This window comes from Tachyglossus aculeatus, chromosome 5 (assembly GCF_015852505.1).
Source record: "Tachyglossus aculeatus isolate mTacAcu1 chromosome 5, mTacAcu1.pri, whole genome shotgun sequence".
In the NCBI taxonomy this organism is placed as follows: Eukaryota; Metazoa; Chordata; class Mammalia; order Monotremata; family Tachyglossidae; genus Tachyglossus; species Tachyglossus aculeatus.
Genome location: NC_052070.1, coordinates 13442113 through 13464499, shown reverse-complemented (window position 1 = coordinate 13464499; position 22387 = coordinate 13442113). Strand labels below are relative to the sequence as shown.

General features: G+C 43.5%; 1 protein-coding gene across 6 annotated transcripts in view; it reads left to right on the top strand.

The window, feature by feature from the left end:
• The window catches only part of DLGAP1 (DLG associated protein 1), a 1082148-nt gene that overhangs the window by 703086 nt on the left and 356675 nt on the right, over window positions 1-22387 (top strand). For all 6 annotated transcript variants that reach the window (XM_038747081.1, XM_038747079.1, XM_038747080.1 and 3 more), the window contains one exon: window positions 15208-15422. In XM_038747081.1, coding sequence (XP_038603009.1) covers window positions 15208-15422 — 215 coding nt within the window. The remainder of the gene's footprint in view (window positions 1-15207; window positions 15423-22387) is intronic.

Genomic DNA, 22387 nt, shown 5'->3' with positions numbered 1-22387 from the left:
TTATTGAGCGCATACTGTGTGCAGAGCACTGTACTAAGCGCTTGGGAAGTACAAGTTGGCAACACATAGAGACAGTCCCTACCCAACAGTGGGCTCACAGTCTAGAAGGGGGAGACAGAGAACAAAACCAAACATACTAACAAAATAAAATGAATAGAATAGATATGTACAAGTAAAATAAATAAATAAATAAATAAATAGAGTAATAAATATGTACAAACATATATACATATATACAGGTGCTGTGGGGAAGGGAAGGAGGTAAGATGGGGGGATGAAGAGGGGGACGAGGGGGAGAGGAAGGAAGGGGCTCAGTCTGGGAAGGCCTCCTGGAGGAGGTGAGCTCTCAGTAGGGCCTTGATGGGAGGAAGAGAGCTAGCTTGGCGGATGGGCAGAGGGAGGGCATTCCAGGCCGGGGGTCGATGGCGGGACAGTAGAGAACGAGGCACGGTGAGGAGATTAGCGGCAGAGGAGTGGAGGGTGCAGGCTGGGCTGGAGAAGGAGAGAAGGGAGGTGAGGTAGGAGGGGGTGAGGTGATGGACAGCCTTGAAGCCCAGGGTGAGGAGTTTCTGCCTGATGCACAGATTGATTGGTAGCCACTGGAAATTTTTGAGGAGGGGAGTAACATGCCCAGAGCGTTTCTGGACAAAGACAATCTGAGATGCCGGCAGCAGAGTGGAGTATAGACTGGAGTGGGGAGAGACAGGAGGCATGGAGGTCAGCAAGGAGGCTGTTACATCTCTCACCACTAACCTCTTTGTCACACCCCCTGGGATTCCTCTCCCCCATCTTTGAATCTGGCAGACAACTGTCTCCATCCCCCCGCCTTACCTCCTGCCCCTCCCCACAGCACCTATATTTATGTATATATGTTTGTATGTATTTATTACTCTATTTATTTATTTATTTATTTGTACATATTTATTCTATTTATTTTATTTTGTTAATATGTTTTGTTTTGTTCTCTGTCTCCCCCGTCTAAACTGTGAGCCCCACTGTTGGGTAGGGACTGTCTCTATGTTGCCAACTTGTACTTCCTAAGCGCTTAGTATAGTGCTCTGCACACAGTAAGAGCTCAATAAATACGATTGAATGAATGAATGAATGAATTCCCCGGTGACAATGCCCTTTTGAAATCATATCTCCACCAGGAGACCTTCCCCGATTAATTCCTCAAATCCCTACCCTGTATCCCCCTAATTCCCACTTCAGCAATTCGGCATCACCAAAAACACTTGGTTATTCAGTCACACGTATCCACCATAGCACTTACGTGTATTTTACTGTCTGTCGCTCCGCTCGACTGTGGTTTTAAAGGCTCAGCGGTATTTACGTCGGAATCACTGCACGTGGGAAATTCCTTTGGGTCTTTGATTACAGGTGAAAAAAGTAGCCTGCTCATTTTATTTTATTTTTTCTAAACAAGTTTCTCCCCAGAAATGGCAAGACTAGATCTGCCTTCTAGAGTAGCCTCCCAGCCTCCCAGCCCCAGTAACGCTGCATCCTTCTTCCCTCCCTTCTGCTAAAGCTCTTCTCTGAGCTGTATCCTTTCTGGTGACAGATGCCTCCACTATCTCTTGACAACTTCTTCCTCCTGTAGCTGCTGTTGTCGTGTGTCAGTTTTCTGTCCCCCAACCCCCCTGCAAGAGCCAAAGTCTGGGCTTGTTCATCACCAGTGACTCAAATCCAGGTCTGCAACAGACTTTAGTCAGTCAGTCAGTCGTATTTATTGAGCCCTTACTGTGTGCAGAACACTGTACTGAGCACTTCGGAGAGTACAATATCACAGACACATTTCCCGCCCACAACGAGTTTACAATCTAGAGAGGGAGACGGACCTTAATATACATAAATAAATGACAGATGGGGCGGAGGATGAAGAAACTTAGATGGAGAGATTTGCAAGGGGCCAGAAAACTTTCTCAGCTAATGTCCTGGGTAAGGAGAGAAGGGTGAGGAGCCGGCCAGCTTCCAGAATGCCAATGGGGGAAATTTGGGAGACCATCTGAGAGTCACAGGTTGGAATGGCGGGTTGGGAGTCGATGGGAGGGGTTACCAGCTGATGTCAGAGGGCCTGGTTTAATTCGGTGAATTGAGGTGGATGAGACACTTGCCCAAGTCTTCATTTTCTCCTCCCAGTCCCACAGCACTTAGATCCTTATGTGTCATTTATCAATTTCTATTAATGTCTGTCTTCTCCCCTAGACCATAAGCTCATTGTGGGCTGGGAATGTGTCTGTTTATTGTTCTAGTGTCCTCTCCCAAGAGCTTAGTCCAATGTCCTGCATACCGTAAGTGCTCAATTAATACGATTGAATCTTATGGGGCTGGGAGGGGGGATGAATAAAAGGAACAAGTCAAGGCATAACAGAGTGGAGTGGAAGAAAAGAAAAAGAGGGCTTAGTCAGGGAAGGCCTCTTGGAGGCCTTCAATAAGGCTTTGAAAGGGAGCAGAGTAATTGTCTGGCATATATGAGGAGGGAGGGCATTCCAGGCCAGAGGCAGGGATTGGGATGAGGGAGAGGAGAGAGACAGGTACAGAGATCTCGGTTCTTTAAGGCCTTGGAGCAAGGCAGTGAGGAGAACACTTGGAAGACGTCTGGCTGCCAGAAGTCGGGATTTCCATGAGCAGGTTCTTGGCTGGCTGGGTGGCTGAGAGACTGGGAGCCTGGATCCCATTTTATGCTCCAGATCCCTAGCCAGCCTCCTCCTCAACAATCAATCAATCAATCAATCGTATTTATTGGGCGCTTACTGTGTGCAGAGCACTGTACTAAGCGCTTGGGAAGTACAAGTTGGCAACATATAGAAACAGTCCCTACCCAACAGTGAGCTCACAGTCTAGAAGATGATAAACACAGTCTATCATCATGGGCAAGGAAGGTAGGGCTGAGGCAGCCTCCCTTTTTTCTATGGTATTTGCTAAGCACTTACTATGTGCCAGGCACTGTACTAAGCGCTGGGGATAGATATAAGGTAATCAGGTTGAACACAGTCCGTGTCCCATATGGGTCTCAAAGTCTTGATCCCAATTTTACAGATGAGGTCACTGAGGCACAGAGAAGTGAAGTGACTTGCCCAGGGTAACACAGAAAATAAGCAACAGACTCAGAATTAGAACACAGGTCCTCTGACTCCCAGTTTATGTGCTTTCCACTAGGCCACATTGATCCTCCTTATAGGCAGGGATTGTGTCACCCAAATTTATTCAATCATCAATTGTATTTATTGAGCACTTACTGTATGCAAAGCACTGTATTAAGCGCTTGGGAGAGTACAATATAACAACAGACACATTTCTGCCCACAACAAGCTCACAGTGCTCTGTATATAGTAAGTACTCAAAAACACCACTGATTGATTGATTGAGTAGGCCATGCTACTTCTCCATATTTCTCCATTTTTCTTTGTGTGAGCATACAAGATTTAGAGGAGGAGAAGGTTATAACTCTGGTTTTCTGGTTTACCTGTGGATTTCAGTTGTCTCTGTTCCCCTTCTCTGATTGCTACCAAGAGCACGAAGAGCCCAGGCCTGGGCGTCAGAAGGACCTGGGTTCCAATTCTGCTCCACCACTTCTCTCCTGTGTGACCTTGGGCAAGTCACTTCACTTCACTGTGCCTCAATTCCCTCATCTGCAAAATGGGGATTGATACTGTGAGCCCCACGTGGAACAGGGACTGTGTCCAACCTTGTGATCTTGAACCTTCCCCAGAGCTTAGTATAGTGCCTGGCCCATAATCGCTTAACAAATAAGAGTTCAAAAAAAAAAAATTCAAATATTTTCCCTGGAATCCTTTTTTTGCTGTCACATCTTGCAACAGTTGATGTTATATTTTTTTATTCCAACATGGCTCTATTGGAGGAAATGGACTTGATTTGATTTCATTGTCCATGATTTAATTATCGGAGTCATTGACCTTTTAACAGCTCCCAGGAGGGTCATTATGAGATACCGTCCATTGATCCCGAAGATGCTCCAATTAGCAGCAGCTCTTGAAAGCATTATTTTTGATCCTTCACACCAGAATGACCCTTCGGTAAAGTAAATGAATTTATCAATCTGACAGGTGTGCTCTAAAGTATAGCAAATAAAATTGCAAGGCTTTTCTTTAGTGTTTCGAGATTTAACCTCTCCATTCAAAGAAGCAGTATGGTGTAGTGGATAGAGCATGGTCTTTTGAGTCAGAAGGCCATGGGTTCTAGTCCTGGCTCTGCCCCATGTCTGCTGTGTGACCTTGGGCAAGTAACTTCACTTCTCTGTGCCTCTGTAACCTCATCTGTAAAATGGGGATTAAGACTGTGAGCCCCCCGTGGGACAACCTGATCACCTTGTAACCTCCCCAGCGCTTAGAACAGTGCTTTGCACATAGTAAGTGCTTAATAAATGCCATCATTATTATTCCCTGGGCCTCAGTTACCTCATCTGTAATATGAGGATTGACTGTGGGCCCCATGTGGGATAGGGACTGTGTCCATCCCGATTTGCTTCTATCTATCCCAGTGCTTAGTACAGCGTTATTTTGTTGATGATGTGCATCTAGCTTTACTTCTATTTATTCTGATGACTTGACACCTGTCCACAAGTTTTCTTTTGTTGCCTGTCTCCCCCTCCTAGACTGTGAGCCCATTGTCGGGTAGGGACCGTCTCTATATGTTGCCAACTTGTACTTCCCAAGCACTTAGTACAGTGCTTTGCGCACAGTAAGCGCTCAATAAATATGATTGAATGAATGAATGAATGAATGATACACAGTAAGTGCTTAACAAATACCATTTTTTTAATCAATCAATCAATGAATAAAAAAAGCCCAGTAACGATTGGAGCATCTCTAAAATGGAACAATTTTCCCAGGGAGACGTAGGGCACAGTCTTGGGAGTCTGAAGACCTGGATTTTAATCCCAGCTCTGCCATTTGACTGTTGTATGACCTTGAATAAATCACTTAAATTGCCTGTGCTTCAGTTTCTTCATCTGTAAAACAGGGCTTCTGTATCTGTTCTTCCTCTGTCTTACATTGTGAGCCCCATGTGGGACAGGGACTGTGCCCAATCTGGTTATCTTGTATCTACCCCAGAGTTTTATTGTTATAGAGAAGCAGCATGGCTCAGTGGAAAGAGCACTGGCTTTGGAGTCAGAGGTCATGGGTTCAAATCCTGGCTCCACCAACTGTCAGCTGTGTGACTTTGGGCAAATCACATAACTTCTCTGTGCCTCAGTTACCTTATCTGTAAAATGGGGATTGAGACCGTGAGCCCCCCATGGGCCAACTGATTGCCTTGTAACCTCCCCAGCACTTAGAAAAGGGCTTTGCACAGAGTAAGCACTTAACAAATACTATTATTATCATTATTATTATCATCATTATTATTATTATTATTATATTTATTAAGTATTAAGTATTATTAGTATTATTAGTATTATTATTAGTATTAAGTATTATTATTATATTTATTAAATATTTATTATATTTATTATTATTATATTTATTATATTATTCACTCCCACGGCTTCAACTATCATCTCTACGCTGATGACACCCAGATCTACATCTCTGCCCCTGCTCTCTCCCCCTCCCTCCAGGCTCGCATCTCCTCCTGCCTTCAGGACATCTCCACCTGGATGTCCGCCCGCCACCTAAAGCTCAACATGTCGAAGACTGAGCTCCTTGTCTTCCCTCCCAAACCTTGTCCTCTCCCTGACTTTCCCATCTCTGTTGACGGCACTACCATCCTTCCCGTCTCACAAGCCCGCAACCTTGGTGTCATCCTCGACTCCGCTCTCTCATTCACCCCTCACATCCAAGCCGTCACCAAAACCTGCCGGTCTCAGCTCCGCAACATTGCCAAGATCCGCCCTTTCCTCTCCATCCAAACCGCTACCCTGCTCATTCAAGCTCTCATCCTATCCCGTCTGGACTACTGCACCAGCCTTCTCTCTGATCTCCCATCCTCGTGTCTCTCTCCACTTCAATCCATACTTCATGCTGCTGCCCGGATTATCTTTGTCCAGAAACGCTCTGGGCATATTACTCCCCTCCTCAAAAATCTCCTGTGGCTACCAATCAATCTGCGCATCAGGCAGAAACTCCTCACCCTGGGCTTCAAGGCTGTCCATCCATCACCTCGCCCCCTCCTACCTCACCTCCCTTCTCTCCTTCTCCAGCCCAGCCCGCACCCTCCGCTCCTCCACCGCTAATCTCCTCACTGTACCTCGTTCTCGCCTGTCCCGCCGTCGACCCCCGGCCCACGTCATCCCCCGGGCCTGGAATGCCCTCCCTCTGCCCCTCCGCCAAGCTAGCTCTCTTCCTCCCTTCAAGGCCCTGCTGAGAGCTCACCTCCTCCAGGAGGCCTTCCCAGACTGAGCCCCTTCCTTCCTCTCCCCCTCGTCCCCCTCTCCATCCCCCCATCTTACCTCCTTCCCTTCCCCATAGCACCTGTATATATGTATATATGGTTGTACATATTTATTACTCTATTTATTTATTTATTTATTTATTTTACTTGTACATTTCTATCCTATTTTATTTTGTTGGTATGTTTGGTTCTGTTCTCTGTCTCCCCCTTTTAGACTGTGAGCCCACTGTTGGGTAGGGACTGTCTCTATGTGTTGCCAATCTGTACTTCCCAAGCGCTTAGTACAGTGCTCTGCACATAGTAAGCGCTCAATAAATACGATTGATTGATTGATTGATTGATTGATTAAGTGCTTAATATGTACCAAACATGGACTGCATGCTGGGATAGAGTGAAGATAAATATGTCGGACATTGTCCTTGTCCCACATGTGGCTACAGTCTAAATAGGAGGGAGGACAGGTATCGAATCCTCATTTTACAGTGGCGGAACATGAGGCACAGAGAAGTTAAGTGAATGTTCAAGGTCGCACAGCGCAAGGGGCAGAGTCGGCATAGGAACCCCTATCCCCTGATTCCCAGCCCTGTGATCTTTCCATTATATCCCCCTGGGACATATTAAAAGCTTAACAATGATCATCATCATTATCATGATAATTATTTCTTTTCCAGAAACTCATATGAAATCACTATAATGTTGTAATGTTTTCATTTAATGTGAGTTTTTCTAATGAACTGGAAAATGACTGTTGGATTGTACGGCTCTCCTGTGACATATTAAATCATGAATGGAAATGACACGGCTTGAGCAATGGATTTCCACAAATGAGCGCAAGAGCAATGTCATTATTGGAGAAGCAGCGTGGCTCAGTGGAAAGAGCCCGGGCTTTGGAGTCAGAGGTCATGGGTTCAAATCCCGGCTCTGCCAACTGTCAGCTGTGTGACTTTGAGCAAGTCACTTCACTTCTCTGTGCCTCACTTACCTCATGTGCAAATTGGAGATTAAAACTGTGAGTTCCCTGTGGGACAACCTGATCATCTTGTAACCTCCCCAGCACTTAGAACAGTGTTTTGCACATAGTAAGCGCTTAACAAATACCATGATTATTATTATTAGGTGAGATCAGTCATCCTTCGAGCCTTCTCTCCTGTCTCTCAGTACTGCTTCGAAGAACTGTGTGATGACTACCCTCCTTGCCAGCCATCCTAGAGGTTAGGGATTTACCACCTAAGAAAAGAAACATCAAAGGACCTGGGTTTCATTCCTACTCCACCGCTTACCTACTGTGTGTGACCATGGCGTAGTGGATAGACCACAGGCCTGAGAGTTAGAAGGTCATGAGTTCTAATCCCAGCTCGGCCACTCATCTGCTGTGTGACCTTAGGCAAGTCACTTCATTTCTCTGGGCCTCAGTTACCTCATCTGTAAAACGGGGATTGAGACTGTGAGCCCCTCTTGGGACGGGGAATGTGTCCAACCTGATTTGCTTGTATCCACCCCAGGACTTAGAACAGTGGCTGGCACATTGGAAGTGCTTAACAGTTACTTAACAGTTGGGAGAAGCAGCATGCATGGCTCAGTGGAAAGAGCAGAGGCTTTGGAGTCAGAGGTCATGGGTTCAAATCCCGACTCCGCCAACTGTCAGCTGTGTGACTTTGGGCAAGTCACTTAACTTCTCTGTGCCTCAGTTACCTCATCTGTAAAATGGGGATTAAGACTGTGAGCCCCCCGTGGGACAACCTAATCACCTTGTAACCTCCCAGCACTTAAAACAGTGCTTTGCACATAGTAAGCGCTTAATAAATGCCATAAAAAATGCCATTATTATTATTATTATTATTGTCACAACTTCTAGACTATAAACTCATTGTAGTCAGGCAATGTGTCTGCTAGTTCTTTTGTAGTGTACTCTCCTAAGTGCTTATTACAGTGCTCTGCACATAGTAAGCTCTCAATAAATGATTGATTAACTTCTCTGTGTCTCAGTCCCCTCACCTGCAAAATGATTCAATACCTGTTCTCCCTTCTACTTAGATTGTGATCCCCTTGTGGGATCTGATGATCTTGTATCTACCCCAGCTCAAAGTGTGACAAATAGTAAACCGTTTACAAATACCACAATTACTTCCTTCCTCTCCCCCTTGTGCCCCTCTCCATCCCCCCATCTTACCTCCTTCCCTTCCCCACAGCACCTGTATATATGTATATATGTTTGTACATATTTATTACTCTATTTATTTATTTATTTATTTTACTTGTACATATCTATTCTATTTATTTTATTTTGTTAGTATGTTTGGTTTTGTTCTCTGTCTCCCCCTTTTAGACTGTGAGCCCACTGTTGGGTAGGGACTGTCTCTATATGTTGCCAATTTGTACTTCCCAAGCACTTAATACAGTGCTCTGCACATAGTAAGCACCCAATAAATACGATTGATGATGATGATGATGATATTATTATTATTGTGATCATTACCATTAGCATCCCTTATATTTCCCCTTCATGTGTCTAACTTTCACTCCAGTGCCCCTACGTAGACAGCTTTTCCTCAAGTTTATCCAAAACCTCCTTGAAGCAACGGAAATTTTTCTGCCCGTTGGAACAAATTCTGCAACCTGACCTCCATCTGAGCGAGGCATCTCTCTTTTAATTTCCGGCTTTGAAACGACCCCCTCAGACTTTAATGGGTCTCACTTCACCCTGATGCTGTTCCTGTGTCCTAATTTTTCAATCGCTAACCATCTTCCTTACCTCTCAGCCTGGCTGGACTGAGAAAGGCCAGACTTTGCAGGTTGAGGAGGCCTCATTCTGAGAAGCAACATGGCCTAATGGACAAAACGTGAGCCCTGGAGTAAGAAAGACCATCATCATCAATCGTATTTATTGAGCGCTTACTATGTGCAGAGCACTGTACTCTGTACTTTGCTGTACTTTGAAAGACCAGTGTTCAAATCCCAGCTCTGCCACTTGTTTCCTCAGTGACCATGGGCAAGTCACGCGTGGCTCAGTGGAAAAAACACAGGTTTTGGATTCAGGGTTCATGGATTCAAATCCCAGCTCTGCCAATTGTCAGCTGTGTGACTGTGGGCAAGACACTTAACTTCTCTGTGCCTCAGTTACCTCATCTGTAAAATGGGGATTAAGACTGTGAGTGCCCTGTGGGACAACCTGAACACCTTGTAACCTCCCCAGTGCTTAGAACAATGTTTTGCACATAGTAAGCACTTAATAAATGTCATTATTATTATTATTATTCTCTGCCTCAGTTCCCTCAACTGTAAAATGTGGCTTAAGACTGTGAGCCCCATGTAGGACAGAGACTGTGTCCAACCTTATAAATTTGTACTTAATACAGTGTGCTTAGTGCGGTGTCTGGCACTTAGAAAGCACTCAGCAAATACCGTTTAAAAAAATTATCTTCAATAGGAGCCTTAGCCATTTCCTGATCATCTTGGTTGTCCTTCTCTGAACCTCCTCCAGCTCCATCCTGTCCTTTGTGAGATGCCAGAGGTGAGCATATCAGGATTTTCTGTCGTGCCATAACTATATCTTCTGTTTCTCGATGACGCTCAGCATTTGGTTGATCCCTGGGGCTTAATGTTCTTATTATTGACATCATTCATTCAATCGTATTTATTGAGCGCTTACTGTGTGCGGAGCATTGTACTAAGTGCTTGGAAAGTACAATTCAAAGAGAGACAATCCCTGCCCAACAACGGGCTCACAGTCTAGAGGGGGGAATAACATCAATGAATAACATTGAATAACAATGAATAACATCATTGTTATTGTTATTGTTATTATTACCCAAATACTAAATTGGAGAATGAGATGTTCCTGTAGAAAGAATAGAGACCTAGTATTCAATGTCCCTGGGTTCTAATCCTGGTTCTGTCACTTGTTTGCGTGATCTGGGGGAAATCACAAGCTTCTAGACTGTAAGCTCATTGTGGGCAGGGACTGTGTCTACCAACTCGATTGTATTGTCCTCACCCAAGCACTTGGTACAGGGCTCTGCACAAAGTAAGTACTCAATAAATTGGTTAATCGATTAGCTTCTCTGAGCCTCAGTTAGCTCATCTGTAAAATGGCAATGAAATCCTCGTTCTCCCTCCCACTCAGACTGGAAGCCCCAGGTGGGACAGGGACTGTATCCAATCAGTTTGTATTGTATTTATCCCAGCGTTTAGCACAGAGCTTGGGATATAGTAAATGCTTACTAAATAGCACAATTTTCATCATTCTGCCATGCCACATACTGAACCAGTGATTTAAAACAACAATTACAGTGTTGCTGATAATTCCTTCCAGGGTCACGATGGAAAGCATTATGTAGTTGTATATCAAATCTTTTCCACTAGGAAAATCATTTTGCAGTTGTCTACACCTGAGCTCATCTGTGTTTTTTAGCCCATTAACTCGGCTTTCTATGCCTCACAACAATTTATCAATCAATCACTTAAAGATATTTATTAGACACTTACTGTATGCAGAGCAGTGTACTAAGTTCTTGGGAGAATACAATACAACAGAGTTCGTAGATTTGTTCTCTGACCACAAGGAGTGTATAATCAGTCGATTGTATTTATGGAGCACTTACTGTGTGCAGAGCACTGTATTAAACACTCGAGAGTATACAATAGAACAGATGCATTCCCTGCCCACAGTGAGTTTATAGTCTAGAGGGGGAAACAGGCATTAATTAATAATTAATGAATTACAGATATGGACATAAGTTCTGTGGGGCTTGGAGGGGAGAGCAATCAAGAGAGCAAGTCAGGGAGAGGCAGAAGGGAGTTGAAGGGTGTAGTCTGGATGGGGAGACAGATATTAAAATGAATTATGGATATGTACATAATTGCCTTGGAGCAGAGGGTGGGGAAAATATCAAAATTTTAAAAGGTACATTTCCAAATTCATTCATTCGTTCAATCATATTTATTGAGCGCTTACTATGCAGAGCACTGCACTAAGCTCTTGGAATGTACAATTTGGCAACAAAAAGAGACAATCCCTACCCAACAATGGGCTCACAATCTAGAAGGGGGGAGCCAGACAACAAAACAGAACAAGTAGACAGGCATCAATAGCATCAATATAAATAGATTTATATGCATAGGTGATGCAGAAAGAGAGGGAGTAGAGGAAAATAGAAATTAGACTGGGAAGACCTTTTGGAGATTTGATTTTAATAAGGCTTTGAAAGTGGGGAGAGGGGTGGTCTGTCTTATATGAAAGAGTTTCAGGTCAGAGGGAAAACCCTGGGCAAGGGGTTGGTGGCGACGTTGACAAGATCAATTTACGGTGAATAATTGGCATTAAAAGAGCAGAGTGCGTGCGCTGAGTTGTAGTATGAAATCGGAGACTTAAGATAGGACTATAATTTCATTTTGGGCAGGAAACGTACCTGCTGATTATCTTGTATTGTTCTCTCCCTAGGGTTTAGTACAGCGCTCTGCACATAGTAAAGCTGATAGAACAATTTAAAGTTGATGGCAAGGAGTTTCTGTTTGATGTGGCGGTGGAAGGGCAGTCACTCTGAAGGAATGAGGAAACATGGACAACGTTTTTGTAGAAAAATGATCCAGGCAGCAGAGTGAAGGGTGGACTGGAGTGGGGAGAGACAGGAGGCAGGGAGGTCAGCAAGGAGTCTCATGTAATAGACAACGCGGGTTAGGATATGTGCTTGGATCAGTAGAGTAGCAGTTTGGATGAAGGAAAAAGGGTAGATTTTAGTAGTGTTGCGAATGTAGAACCGACAGTATTTGTGACAAATTGCTTATGTGGGATGAATGAGAGAGATGAGTTGAGGATAATGTCAAGTTAATAGCGTCGCGATACAGGGAGCATGGCAATGTTGCCTAAGGCGGTGGGAAAGAAATAGGGAGGAGAGACTCTGGTTAGGAAGATGAGGAGTTCTTTTTTGGACATGCTAAATTCAGGGTGTTGGCAGGGCACACAAGTATAAAAGTCCTGAATATAGGAGGAAATGTGAGACTGCAGAGAAGGAGAGAGGTTGGGGCTGTTTGGTTTAGTTCCATCTGCATGGAATTTCACTCCCTGGAAGAGTTTGATGTTATTTACAAACTTCGGAGTTTCACGCTGCACACTCCCCCTTAAAGATCATCGACAAAGAGGCTAAACAAGACTGATCCTAGTAAGATAAATGGGGGATCTAGAATTTTACATTTCTCCATCCTGCAAAAGGGGTGTTTATCCCAACCCTGCCCACAGCAGAAGAGTCCTTCCAATCAGTGATTGTTCATCATTTTTTTAGAGCTTCTGGTGGTGGGGCTTTTGAAAATAAATATAGTATGTATACTTATTGTACCCTATTCACTTCATTCATTTGTATTTATTGAGTGCTTACTGTGTGCAGAGCACTGTACTAAGCACTTGGAAAGTGCAATTCAGCAATAAAGAGAGAATCCCTGCCCACACCGGGCATTTGCTCGCTGACTTCTTCAAAAAGCTCCAGAAGATTAGAAAGTTCTGATCCCTCCTTTCAGAAATCATTATCATCATCATCATCAGTGGTATTTATTGAGTGCTTACCATGAGCAGAGCACTGTACTAAGCACTTGGGAGACTTCAATACAAAAGAATTGGTATATGCAACCCCTGCCCGCAATGAGTTTGCAGTCTAGAGGAGACAATCATTAATATAAATGAATATTTTATAACCATGTTATCTTTCCACCAGCAGGTTGTGTTTTCTAAATACTCACTGACCCTACTATTATCAATCAATAAATCAATAGTGTTTAATGAGCATATACTTTGTGCACTTGGGTTAGGACAACACATACGTTATCTGCCCATAATGAGCTTACAGTCTAGAGGGGGAGACAGGTAGTGATATGAATCAATAATTTATAGTACAGAATTTAAAGAGATGTACCTAAGTGCTGTGGGGTTTGGGGTGGAGTGAATATAAAATGCTCAAAAGTCACAGATTCAAGTGCTTCACAGATTGAAGCGCATTACGAGCACAGAATCCAGGCTCCAAGCCTGACGTCTTTTCAACCTCCTTTTGGCGTTTGGTGACTCAGACTATAAACATGTTTGTGAGCCGATTGGATCGATGCATTCATTCATTCATTCAATAGTATTTATTGAGCATTTAATGTGTGCAGGGCACTGTACTAAGCGCTTGGTGGTTCTTACTAAAGCAATAGTTTCAGTTATTTCACTGGGACACAGGATCCACTTTGGCCTTTCCGGTGCCTTTCCTCCTCTTTGCCAAATGAAATAATTTATCGGTGGCCTAGTGGATAGAACACAGACCTGAGAGTCAGAAGGTCACAGGTCCTAATCCCTGCTCAATCAGTTCTCTGTTTTGTAACCTTGGGCAAATCACTTCAACTCTCTGTGCCTCAGTTTCCTCATCTGTAAAACAAGGATTGAGATGGTGAGCCCCATGTGGGACAGGGACTGTGTCCAACCCGATAAACTTGTATCTACCCCTGCGCTTAATACAGTGCCTGGCACAAAGTAGGCGCTTAACAAATACTACAATTATTGTTATTTTTATTAACCCTCACCCTGACCAGCAGGGCCTGAGTACACAAAAAAGCCATCTGAGAAGGGAGAGAAGGGTTTGTCAGCATTCCCAAAGGCATCCAACAGGGAGAGGGGGAAAATGCGAGTTCGGGGAGACCGTTCCTTTCTCAGACTAACCCTCTCCTTTCCCCCTCCCCTACTCCCCACCTAGGTCTAATAAATTGATCCTAAATTCACATATTTGATAGGTAAAGATGCAACTACTTCCGTCAGAAGTGAGAGTATCCTGTTGCGAATGTTATTCTCATTTCTTTATCCACTAAATTTTAAGTTCTTTGAAGGCAGAGATAGAGTCTACTTACTCTGTGGTTCCTCGCACATGCTTAGAACAGGGCTGGGCATCAGGAAGCACTCAATAAGCCCCCTTTTCCTCAGCTCCCCCTCCCTTCCACATCACCTTGACTCACTCCCTTTACTCTTCTCCCCCTCTCCCTGCCCCACAGCACTTATGGATATATGTATATATCTATAATGCTATTTATATATATTGGTGCCAGTTTACGCCCTCCCCCACCCCAAGACTGTGAGCCCGTTATGGGCAGAGATTGTCTCTCTTTACTGCTGTACTGTACTTTCCAAGTGCTTAGTACAGTGCTCTGCACACAGTAAGTGCTCAATAAATATGAATGAATGAATCAGTCAATAAAAGTCATTAATCGATTTTCCCACCATCTTTTTGACTCACGGGTAAAATAATTGAAGCAGTTAATCAATCAAGTGTATTCACGGAGCTTTTATTGTGTGAAGAGCATTATTATTATTACTAATAATAATGGTATTTGTGCAGTTACTATGTGGCAGACATTGTATTGAGCACTGGGGTGGATACAAGCATATCAGGTTGGATACATTCCCTGTTCCACATTGGACTCACAGTTTCAATCCCCATTTTCCAGATGAGGTAACTGAGGCACAGAGAAGTGAAGTGACTTGCCCAAGGTTACATAACAGACAAGTGATGGAGTCTGGATTAGAACCCATGACCTTCTGTCTCCCAAGCTCATGCTCTATCCACTACCCCAGCATTGTACATAAGCACTCAATACTGAGGATCACATCGAAATAATATGGCTTAGAATGTTTCTCAATTAAACGGAGATGGTACTCACTCTAGAATTTGGAAGGGAAGTTAAAGCCAACCTAATATGGTAAAGAAATCATAGGGATCTGAAAATTCCTTGGGTCTGAATTTGTTTAGCCTGGTGACTTAACCTATCCCATGATCAATCCACCCAAAGGAGGAAGACATTTTAAATGAACTGTATGGCTTTGTTTTTTTTTTAAACTAGGTTCCTCAAGATGAATGGACTGGGTACACCCCACGAGCCAAAGATGATGAAATCCCTTGCCGGAGAATGCGGAGTGGCAGTTATATCAAAGCCATGGGAGATGAGGACAGCGGAGACTCAGACACGAGCCCCAAACCATCTCCAAAGATCGCTGCCCGAAGGGAGAGCTATCTCAAGGCCACGCAGCCATCGCTCACAGAACTCACCACCCTCAAGTAAGAAATCAAGCCCTATAGGCTTCGCTCCTTAAAGCCCTTCCTTAATGTTGGCAAGGTGAGGAGGTGGGGAGATGGGTGTCTGTCTGCTGGCCGCCCTTCCTGGGAGCCCAAGTCTTCTAGGATTCCAGAGACCAGAGAATCTGGTATGGTAGGGACCTAATAGACCAGGATCCTACCGAGGAATAGGTATTGTGTTATATCTTTCCTGGGGATTATTTCCCAGCACTTAGTATTCATTTATACATTCATTCATTCAATCGTATTTCTTGAGCACTTCTAGACTGTAAGCCCCCCCTTCTAGACTGTGAGCCCGTTGTTGGGTAGGGACCATCTCTATATGTTGCCAACTTGTTCTTCCCAACCACTTAGTACAGTGCTCAGCACACAGTAAGCACTCAATAAATACGATTGAATGAATATCTTAAAACTCTGGAAAGCATCTCGGTGTTATTATTTTAAGACTTCATTTAGTTGGGAAAGGTGAGTCCTGGAAAGATGGAATGACTTGTGAATGACTTGGAATGGCTTGGAATGACTTAGAATGGCTGTGCCTGCAGTCACTTCTGGGACTCGGAAAAGCAGAATCCCGAGTTCCTGTTTTTCCCTTCCAATCTGAATCACAGATGGCAAATCATCAGCCTGCAGGAAGACGATTAGAAGCCAGAGAATTGTTTTTGAAAAGATGTGAAATTGCAGAGCAACTAGAAGGATCGAAATATTTTGTTTCTTTAAGGTTTGTTGGGACCTTGGTTCCTCAAGGGGAACCAGAGATTTTCCTCATTCCAAATTCCCCTTGAAAATTTCAAGTAATTGAGCAATGAGGTGTGATTTTCCTGGAGGATCTCATAGCCTAGGCTCGGTGGATTGGTAATAGAAACAACCCGAGGGAGATGTTAAGGTTCTCGAGATGGTATTTGTAAGGTTTAGTCCCCTACCGAGATGGTTATTTATGACTTCCCATTTTTAAAAAGTCAAGTACCAAAAAGCACTTTCACAAATTTGTAAGTTCATCTAAATGGCATAATGAACGAGACTCTACTGAAAATCAGGCCACTTTAGCAGGAACTGGTTTCCATTTAGGAGTCTGACATTGAAGCTGCCTTGGGGATGAAACCTTGAGCTTAATGGCACTTTAGAGCAAACGCTACCGTTCGGGCTTACAATTGAAATGCCGTGATCGTACAAAAAGAGGCCATTTTTATAGGCCTTTTCATCATGTCGTCTCTGAAAAACATACATCTCTACAGACCTTACAGTAGGAAACAGAGTTTAACAATGCCAGAGTGGTAGCTAAAGCAACCAAAAACCAAGGCTAGGAAAACAGTCGCTGTAGGCTGTAATAAGACCCTGTTTTAAAAAGCAGTCTCAAATGCAGATTTGCAGCTTTTAAAGGTTAAAAATGTCCCCTAATGAGTTGCTTCGGGGTGCCGAAGTGGGTGGTAGGAGAAGAGGCAAGAGCTTGGGTGAAACTAATTCAAACTGTGAGAGTGAACTGTTCTTTAACCAAAGCTGGCCCCAATAAACCCCGAGGGTTGGCTTCCTTTACTTTAAATGGATTGTAAGTTCTCTCCTGATCTACTTTGTTGACCTTATTACTGACACACAGCAGGGCTAATGAGTGAGAGCTGAAAAAAGGTCAGGAGCATTTTTTCTTTTTTTTGGAGAAAGCCAACCACAGGTTTGATAAAAGGACCTAACAGCCATCCATTCTGAGCAAGGTCTGGTAGAGCTGCAAGTAACAAACAAAACCCACAGTGGCATCTGGCATGTGAGGTGTTAACTCTGGAGCCACCAGAAAACAATAATTGTACTTGAAATTTAGCCTTGAGGGTATCATGTCCTGATATGTTCAAAATTGAATTCACTTACTGTTGGTGTGTCATATTTTCACATTTACAACTTGCGTTTTGTGTATAGTTTTGGTTTTGGAGAGTTAAACCTTTTTTTCTTGGAAACCAAGTAGCATATAGACACTATGTGATGCAGAAATAAGTGATTTTTTTAATGGTATTTGTTAAGCGGTTATTATGAGTCAGACATTATACTAAGCACTGGGGAAGATATGAGATAAGCAGGTCGGACACAGCGTACGTCCCACATATGGCTCACTATCACAATCCCTATTTTACAGGTGAGGTAATTGAAGCACAGGGAAGTTAAGTGACCTGCCAAAGGTCACACAGCAGACAAGTGGCAGAGACAGGATTAAAGCTCAAGTCCTCCTGACTCCCAAGCCTGTGTTCTTTCCACTAGGCCATGCTGCTTCTCACTTCTTGGCTGGTGGTCGTGATAACAGTGCCTTCCCATTGAGGTGACAGCAGAAAAAAATATAGAAAGCCAAGGAATAAATAACTGGTGTTTACTGAATACTTACTGAATGCAGAGCACTGTACTAAGCACTTGGGAGAGTACAGTGAAATAGTCAGTAAACATGATCGTTGCCTTCAGTGAGCTTACAGTCTATTGTCTGCAGAGCACTGTGCTAAGTGATGGGTAGAGTAAAATAGAGTTTGCGGAAGCAATCAGTCATATTTATGGAGTGCTTATTGTGAGCAGAGCATGATACTAAGTGCTTGGAAGAGTACAATGTAACGGTTCCCTGCCCACAGTGAGCTTACAGTCTAAAGAGGGAGACATGCTAATATAATTAAATGAATTATGGATATATACCAAGTGTTGTAGGCCTAAGGCAGAGGTGGATTTAAAAGTGCAAACCCAAGTTCAAGAGTGGCATAGAATGGAGTGGGAGAAAAGGAAGTGAGGACTTAGTCTGGCAAAGCCTCTTGGAGGAGACTTGCCTTGAATAAGGCTTTGAAGATGGGGCAAGTCATCATCAGTTGGCTATAAAGGAAAAAGGCATTCCAGGCCAGATGCACCATATGGGCAAGAGGTTGGTGGTGAGATAGTTGAGATTGAGGGACAGTGAGTAAATTGGCATTAGACGAGTTAAGTGTGTAGCCTGGGTTTTGGTAGGAGAGCAACGAGGTAAAGTAGGGGGAGGAAAGGTGAGTGAATGCTTTAAAGCTGATGGTAAGGAGTGTCAGTTTGATGTGGAGGTGGATAGACAACCACTAGAGGTTCTTCAGGAGTGGGGAAGCAGGGGCTGAATACTTTTGTAGGAAAATGATCTGGGCAGCAGAATGAAGTAGAGAGAGACAGGCGGCAGGGAGGTCAGCAAGGAGGTTGATATAGCAATCAAGTTGGGATAGGATAAGTGCTTGGATTAATGAAGTAACAGTTTGGATGGTACTCCCCACTTCAGTCTATACTTCATGCTGCTGCCCGGATCATCTTTGTGCAGAAATGCTCTGGACATGTTACTCCCTTCCTCAAAAATCTCCAGTGGCTGCCTGTCAACCAAGGCACCAAGCAAAAACTCCTCACTCTCGGCTTCAAGGCTGTCCATCACCTCGCCCCCTTCTACCTCACCTCCCTTCTCTCTTTCTCCAGCCCAGCCCACACCCTCCGCTCCTCTGCCGCTAACCTCCTCACTTTACCTTGTTCTCACCTGTCCCGCCGTCAACCCCCAGCCAACATCCTCCCCCTGGCCTGGAATGCCCTCCCTCCACATATCCGCCAAGGAGGGCTTCTCAGACTGAGCCCCCTTTTTCCTCTCCTCCTCCCCATTCCCCCTGCCCTACCTCCTTCCCTTCCCCACAGCACCTGTATATATGTTTGTACAGATCTATTAGTCTATTTATTTTACTTGTACATATTTACTATTCTATTTATTTTGTTAATGATGTGCATCTAGCTTTATTTCTATTTGTTCTGACGACTTGACATCTGTCCACATGTTTTGTTTTGTTGTCTGTCTCCCCCTTCTAGACTGTGAGCCCGTTGTTGGGTAGGGACCGTCTCTATCTGTTGCTGACTTGTACTTCCCAAGCGCTTAGTACAGTGCTCTGCACACAGTAAGCGCTCAATAAATATGATTGAATGAATGAATGGTGAGGAAAGGGCAGATTTTAGCAATGTCGTAAAGGGTGAATCCACAGGATTTAACGATAGATGAATAGTTGGGTTAAATGAGGGAGATGGGTCAAGGATAACCTCAAGATTACAGACTTGTGAGACAGGAAAGATGGTGGAACTGTCTACAACAATGGGAAAGTCAAGGTGTTGGGTTGGAAGATAAAGAGTTCTGAACGGTTTTGTGTAAGAGTGATCTGGGCAGAATGATCAGTGCCCAGAGGGAGCTTACATTTCAGTGAAAGCAAAGGAGAAATAACATCACTAACTGACCAGCCGCTCATTTCTTCACCATACACCCAACCCTCTTACCCAAACTCGATCCAACCATCGTTCTCCTCCTCCTCTCTCCTCCTCTCCTCCTCCCAATTCCCCCCAACCTTACCTCCTTCCTCTCCCCACAGCACCTGTATATGTTTGTACAGATTTATTACTCTATTTATTTTACTTGTACATATTTACTATTCGATTTATTTTGTTAATGATGTGCATCTACTTGTACTTCCCAAGTGCTTAGTACAGTGGTCTGCACACAGTAAGCGCTCAATAAATATGATTGAATGAATGAATAAATGAATGAATCTAGCTTTATTTCTATTTATTTTGATGACTTGACACCTGTCCACATGTTTTGTTTTGTTGTCTGTCTCCCCCTTCTAGACTGTGAGCCCGTTATTGGGTAGGGACCCTCTCTATATGTTGCCAACTTGCACTTCCCAAGTGCTTTAATGATGAGCATCTAGCTTTATTTCTATTTGTTCTGACGACTTGACATCTGTCCACATGTTTTGTTTTGTTGTCTGTCTCCCTCTTCTAGACTGTGAGCCCGTTGTTGGGTAGGGACCGTCTCTATCTGTTGCTGACTTGTACTTCCCAAGTGCTTAGTACAGTGCTCTGCACACAGTAAGCGCTCAATAAATACAATTGAATGAATGAATGAATGAATGAATCTTCCTTGGTGCCACTTCCCCTCACGCCACACCGACTTCCAACCACACACTTTTACTGAAAAAAAAAAATGGGATGCAATTTAGGAAGTGCATAAGGATGAAACTTCCCATTACAAATACATTATACCATTTCCAATCTATTCTGATTTTTTTAAATTGCCTCAGTTGGTTAAAATCCATTTTGCCTGTTCAGATTGTAGGCATTCAGTACTTCCATGCAAGAGGAATTCAGAGTTCCCCAAAAGAGAAAGCTGTATTTAGAGTCTTACTTATCTGACATTTAAGTCAACATTTTTTTTTCCTCCACCCTCCTCAGCAATTCACAGCTCTAATGGTGATTCATACTGAACCAGGACAACTAAAATTAGTCAGGCGGGATGGGCACAACATCTTGGGTTTCCATCTCCTCTCCAGAACACTGATTTGAAAGTGGAGTAAAAGAGATCTCCATTTGCCTCTGCTTCTTCATCTTCCCTTCCTCTTCGCTTTCTTTTTTCTAAGATGGAGGTTAGAGATTGCAAGACAATGACGATAATAATAATCATTATAATAACTCTGGTATTTTCTAAGCGCTTAATACATGCCAGGAACTCTACTGAGCGCTGGGGTTGATTCAGCATGATCAGGTGAGGCACAGTTCCTGTCCTGCATGGGGCAAACAGTCTCAATTCTTGATTTCTGAGGATACTGTTTACAAGAAAGAAGCAGCATGGCCTAATCAATAGGGAGTCAGAAGGACCTCGGTTCTAATCCCAGCTCTGCCATTTGTCCTCTGTGCGACCTTGGGCAAGTCACTTCACTTTTCTGTGCCTCAGTTACCTCATCTGTTAAATGGGAATGAAGACTGTGAGCCCCATGTGGGACAGGAACTCTGTCCAACCCGATTTGCTTGGATCTACCCCAGTGTTTAGTACAGTGCCTGGCAGGGAGTAAATACTTAACAAATACTATTATTACTATCATCAGTTGTTCAAAATCAATCACTGGTATTTACTGAGTGTCTATTGACTGTTAAGCATTGTAGTCAGTGATTGAGAAAGTACAAAAGAAGCAAGACCAACATTCCCTGCCCTCAAGGAGTTTTCAGTCTACTGGGGGTCAAACCAAAACTATGTAAAATTAGTGGGAAATGGAGGAAGAGTGAAAGTGTAGAAGGAAGTAGTATGGATATATCAAATAAATCAGGAAAAATTGAATTTGTGTACAGTGCCTGGCACGGAGTAAATACTTAACAAATACTATTATTACTATCATCAGTTGTTCAGAATCAATCACTGGTATTTACTGTGTCTATTGACTGTTAAGCACTGTAGTCAGTGATTGAGAAAGTACAAAAGAAGCAAGTCCAACATTCCCTGCCCTCAAGGAGTTTTCAGTCTATTGGAGGTCAAACCAAAACTATGTAAAATTAGTGGGAAATGGAGAAAGAGTGAAAGTGTAGAAGGAATTAGTATGGATATATCAAATAAATCAGGAAACATTGAATTTGTTTTTATATCTAGTCTCAATTTGAAGAAAGCACCACTGATGGTCAAGGCAACCTACAAGTGAGTGCGTATGATTGCAAAGGAATTTTATTTTCAATCAATCAATCAATCGTATTTATTGAGCGCTTACTGTGTGCAGAGCACTGTACTAAGCGCTTGGGAAGCACAAGTTGGCAACATATAGAGATGGTCCCTACCCAACAGTGGGCTCACAGTCTAGAAGGACAAGTCCCACAGCACTTATGTACATACCTGTACTGTATTTATTTATATTAACATTTGTTTCCACTCGTCTAGACTGTAAGCTCATTGTGGGCAGGGAATGTGTTTATTGTTGCATTGTACTCCCCAAGCACTTAGTACAGTGCTCTGCATACAGTAAGCACTTAATAAATACAATTGAATGGATGAATGAATACCAAAGAATAGAGTTGGTAGTCAGGTGCCTTGCCACAGAGAGCTTATGTTCATTCAGTTGTATTTATTGAGCACTTAATGTGTGCAGAGCACTGTATAAGTGCTTGGGAAGTACAAGTTGGCAACATATAGAGAC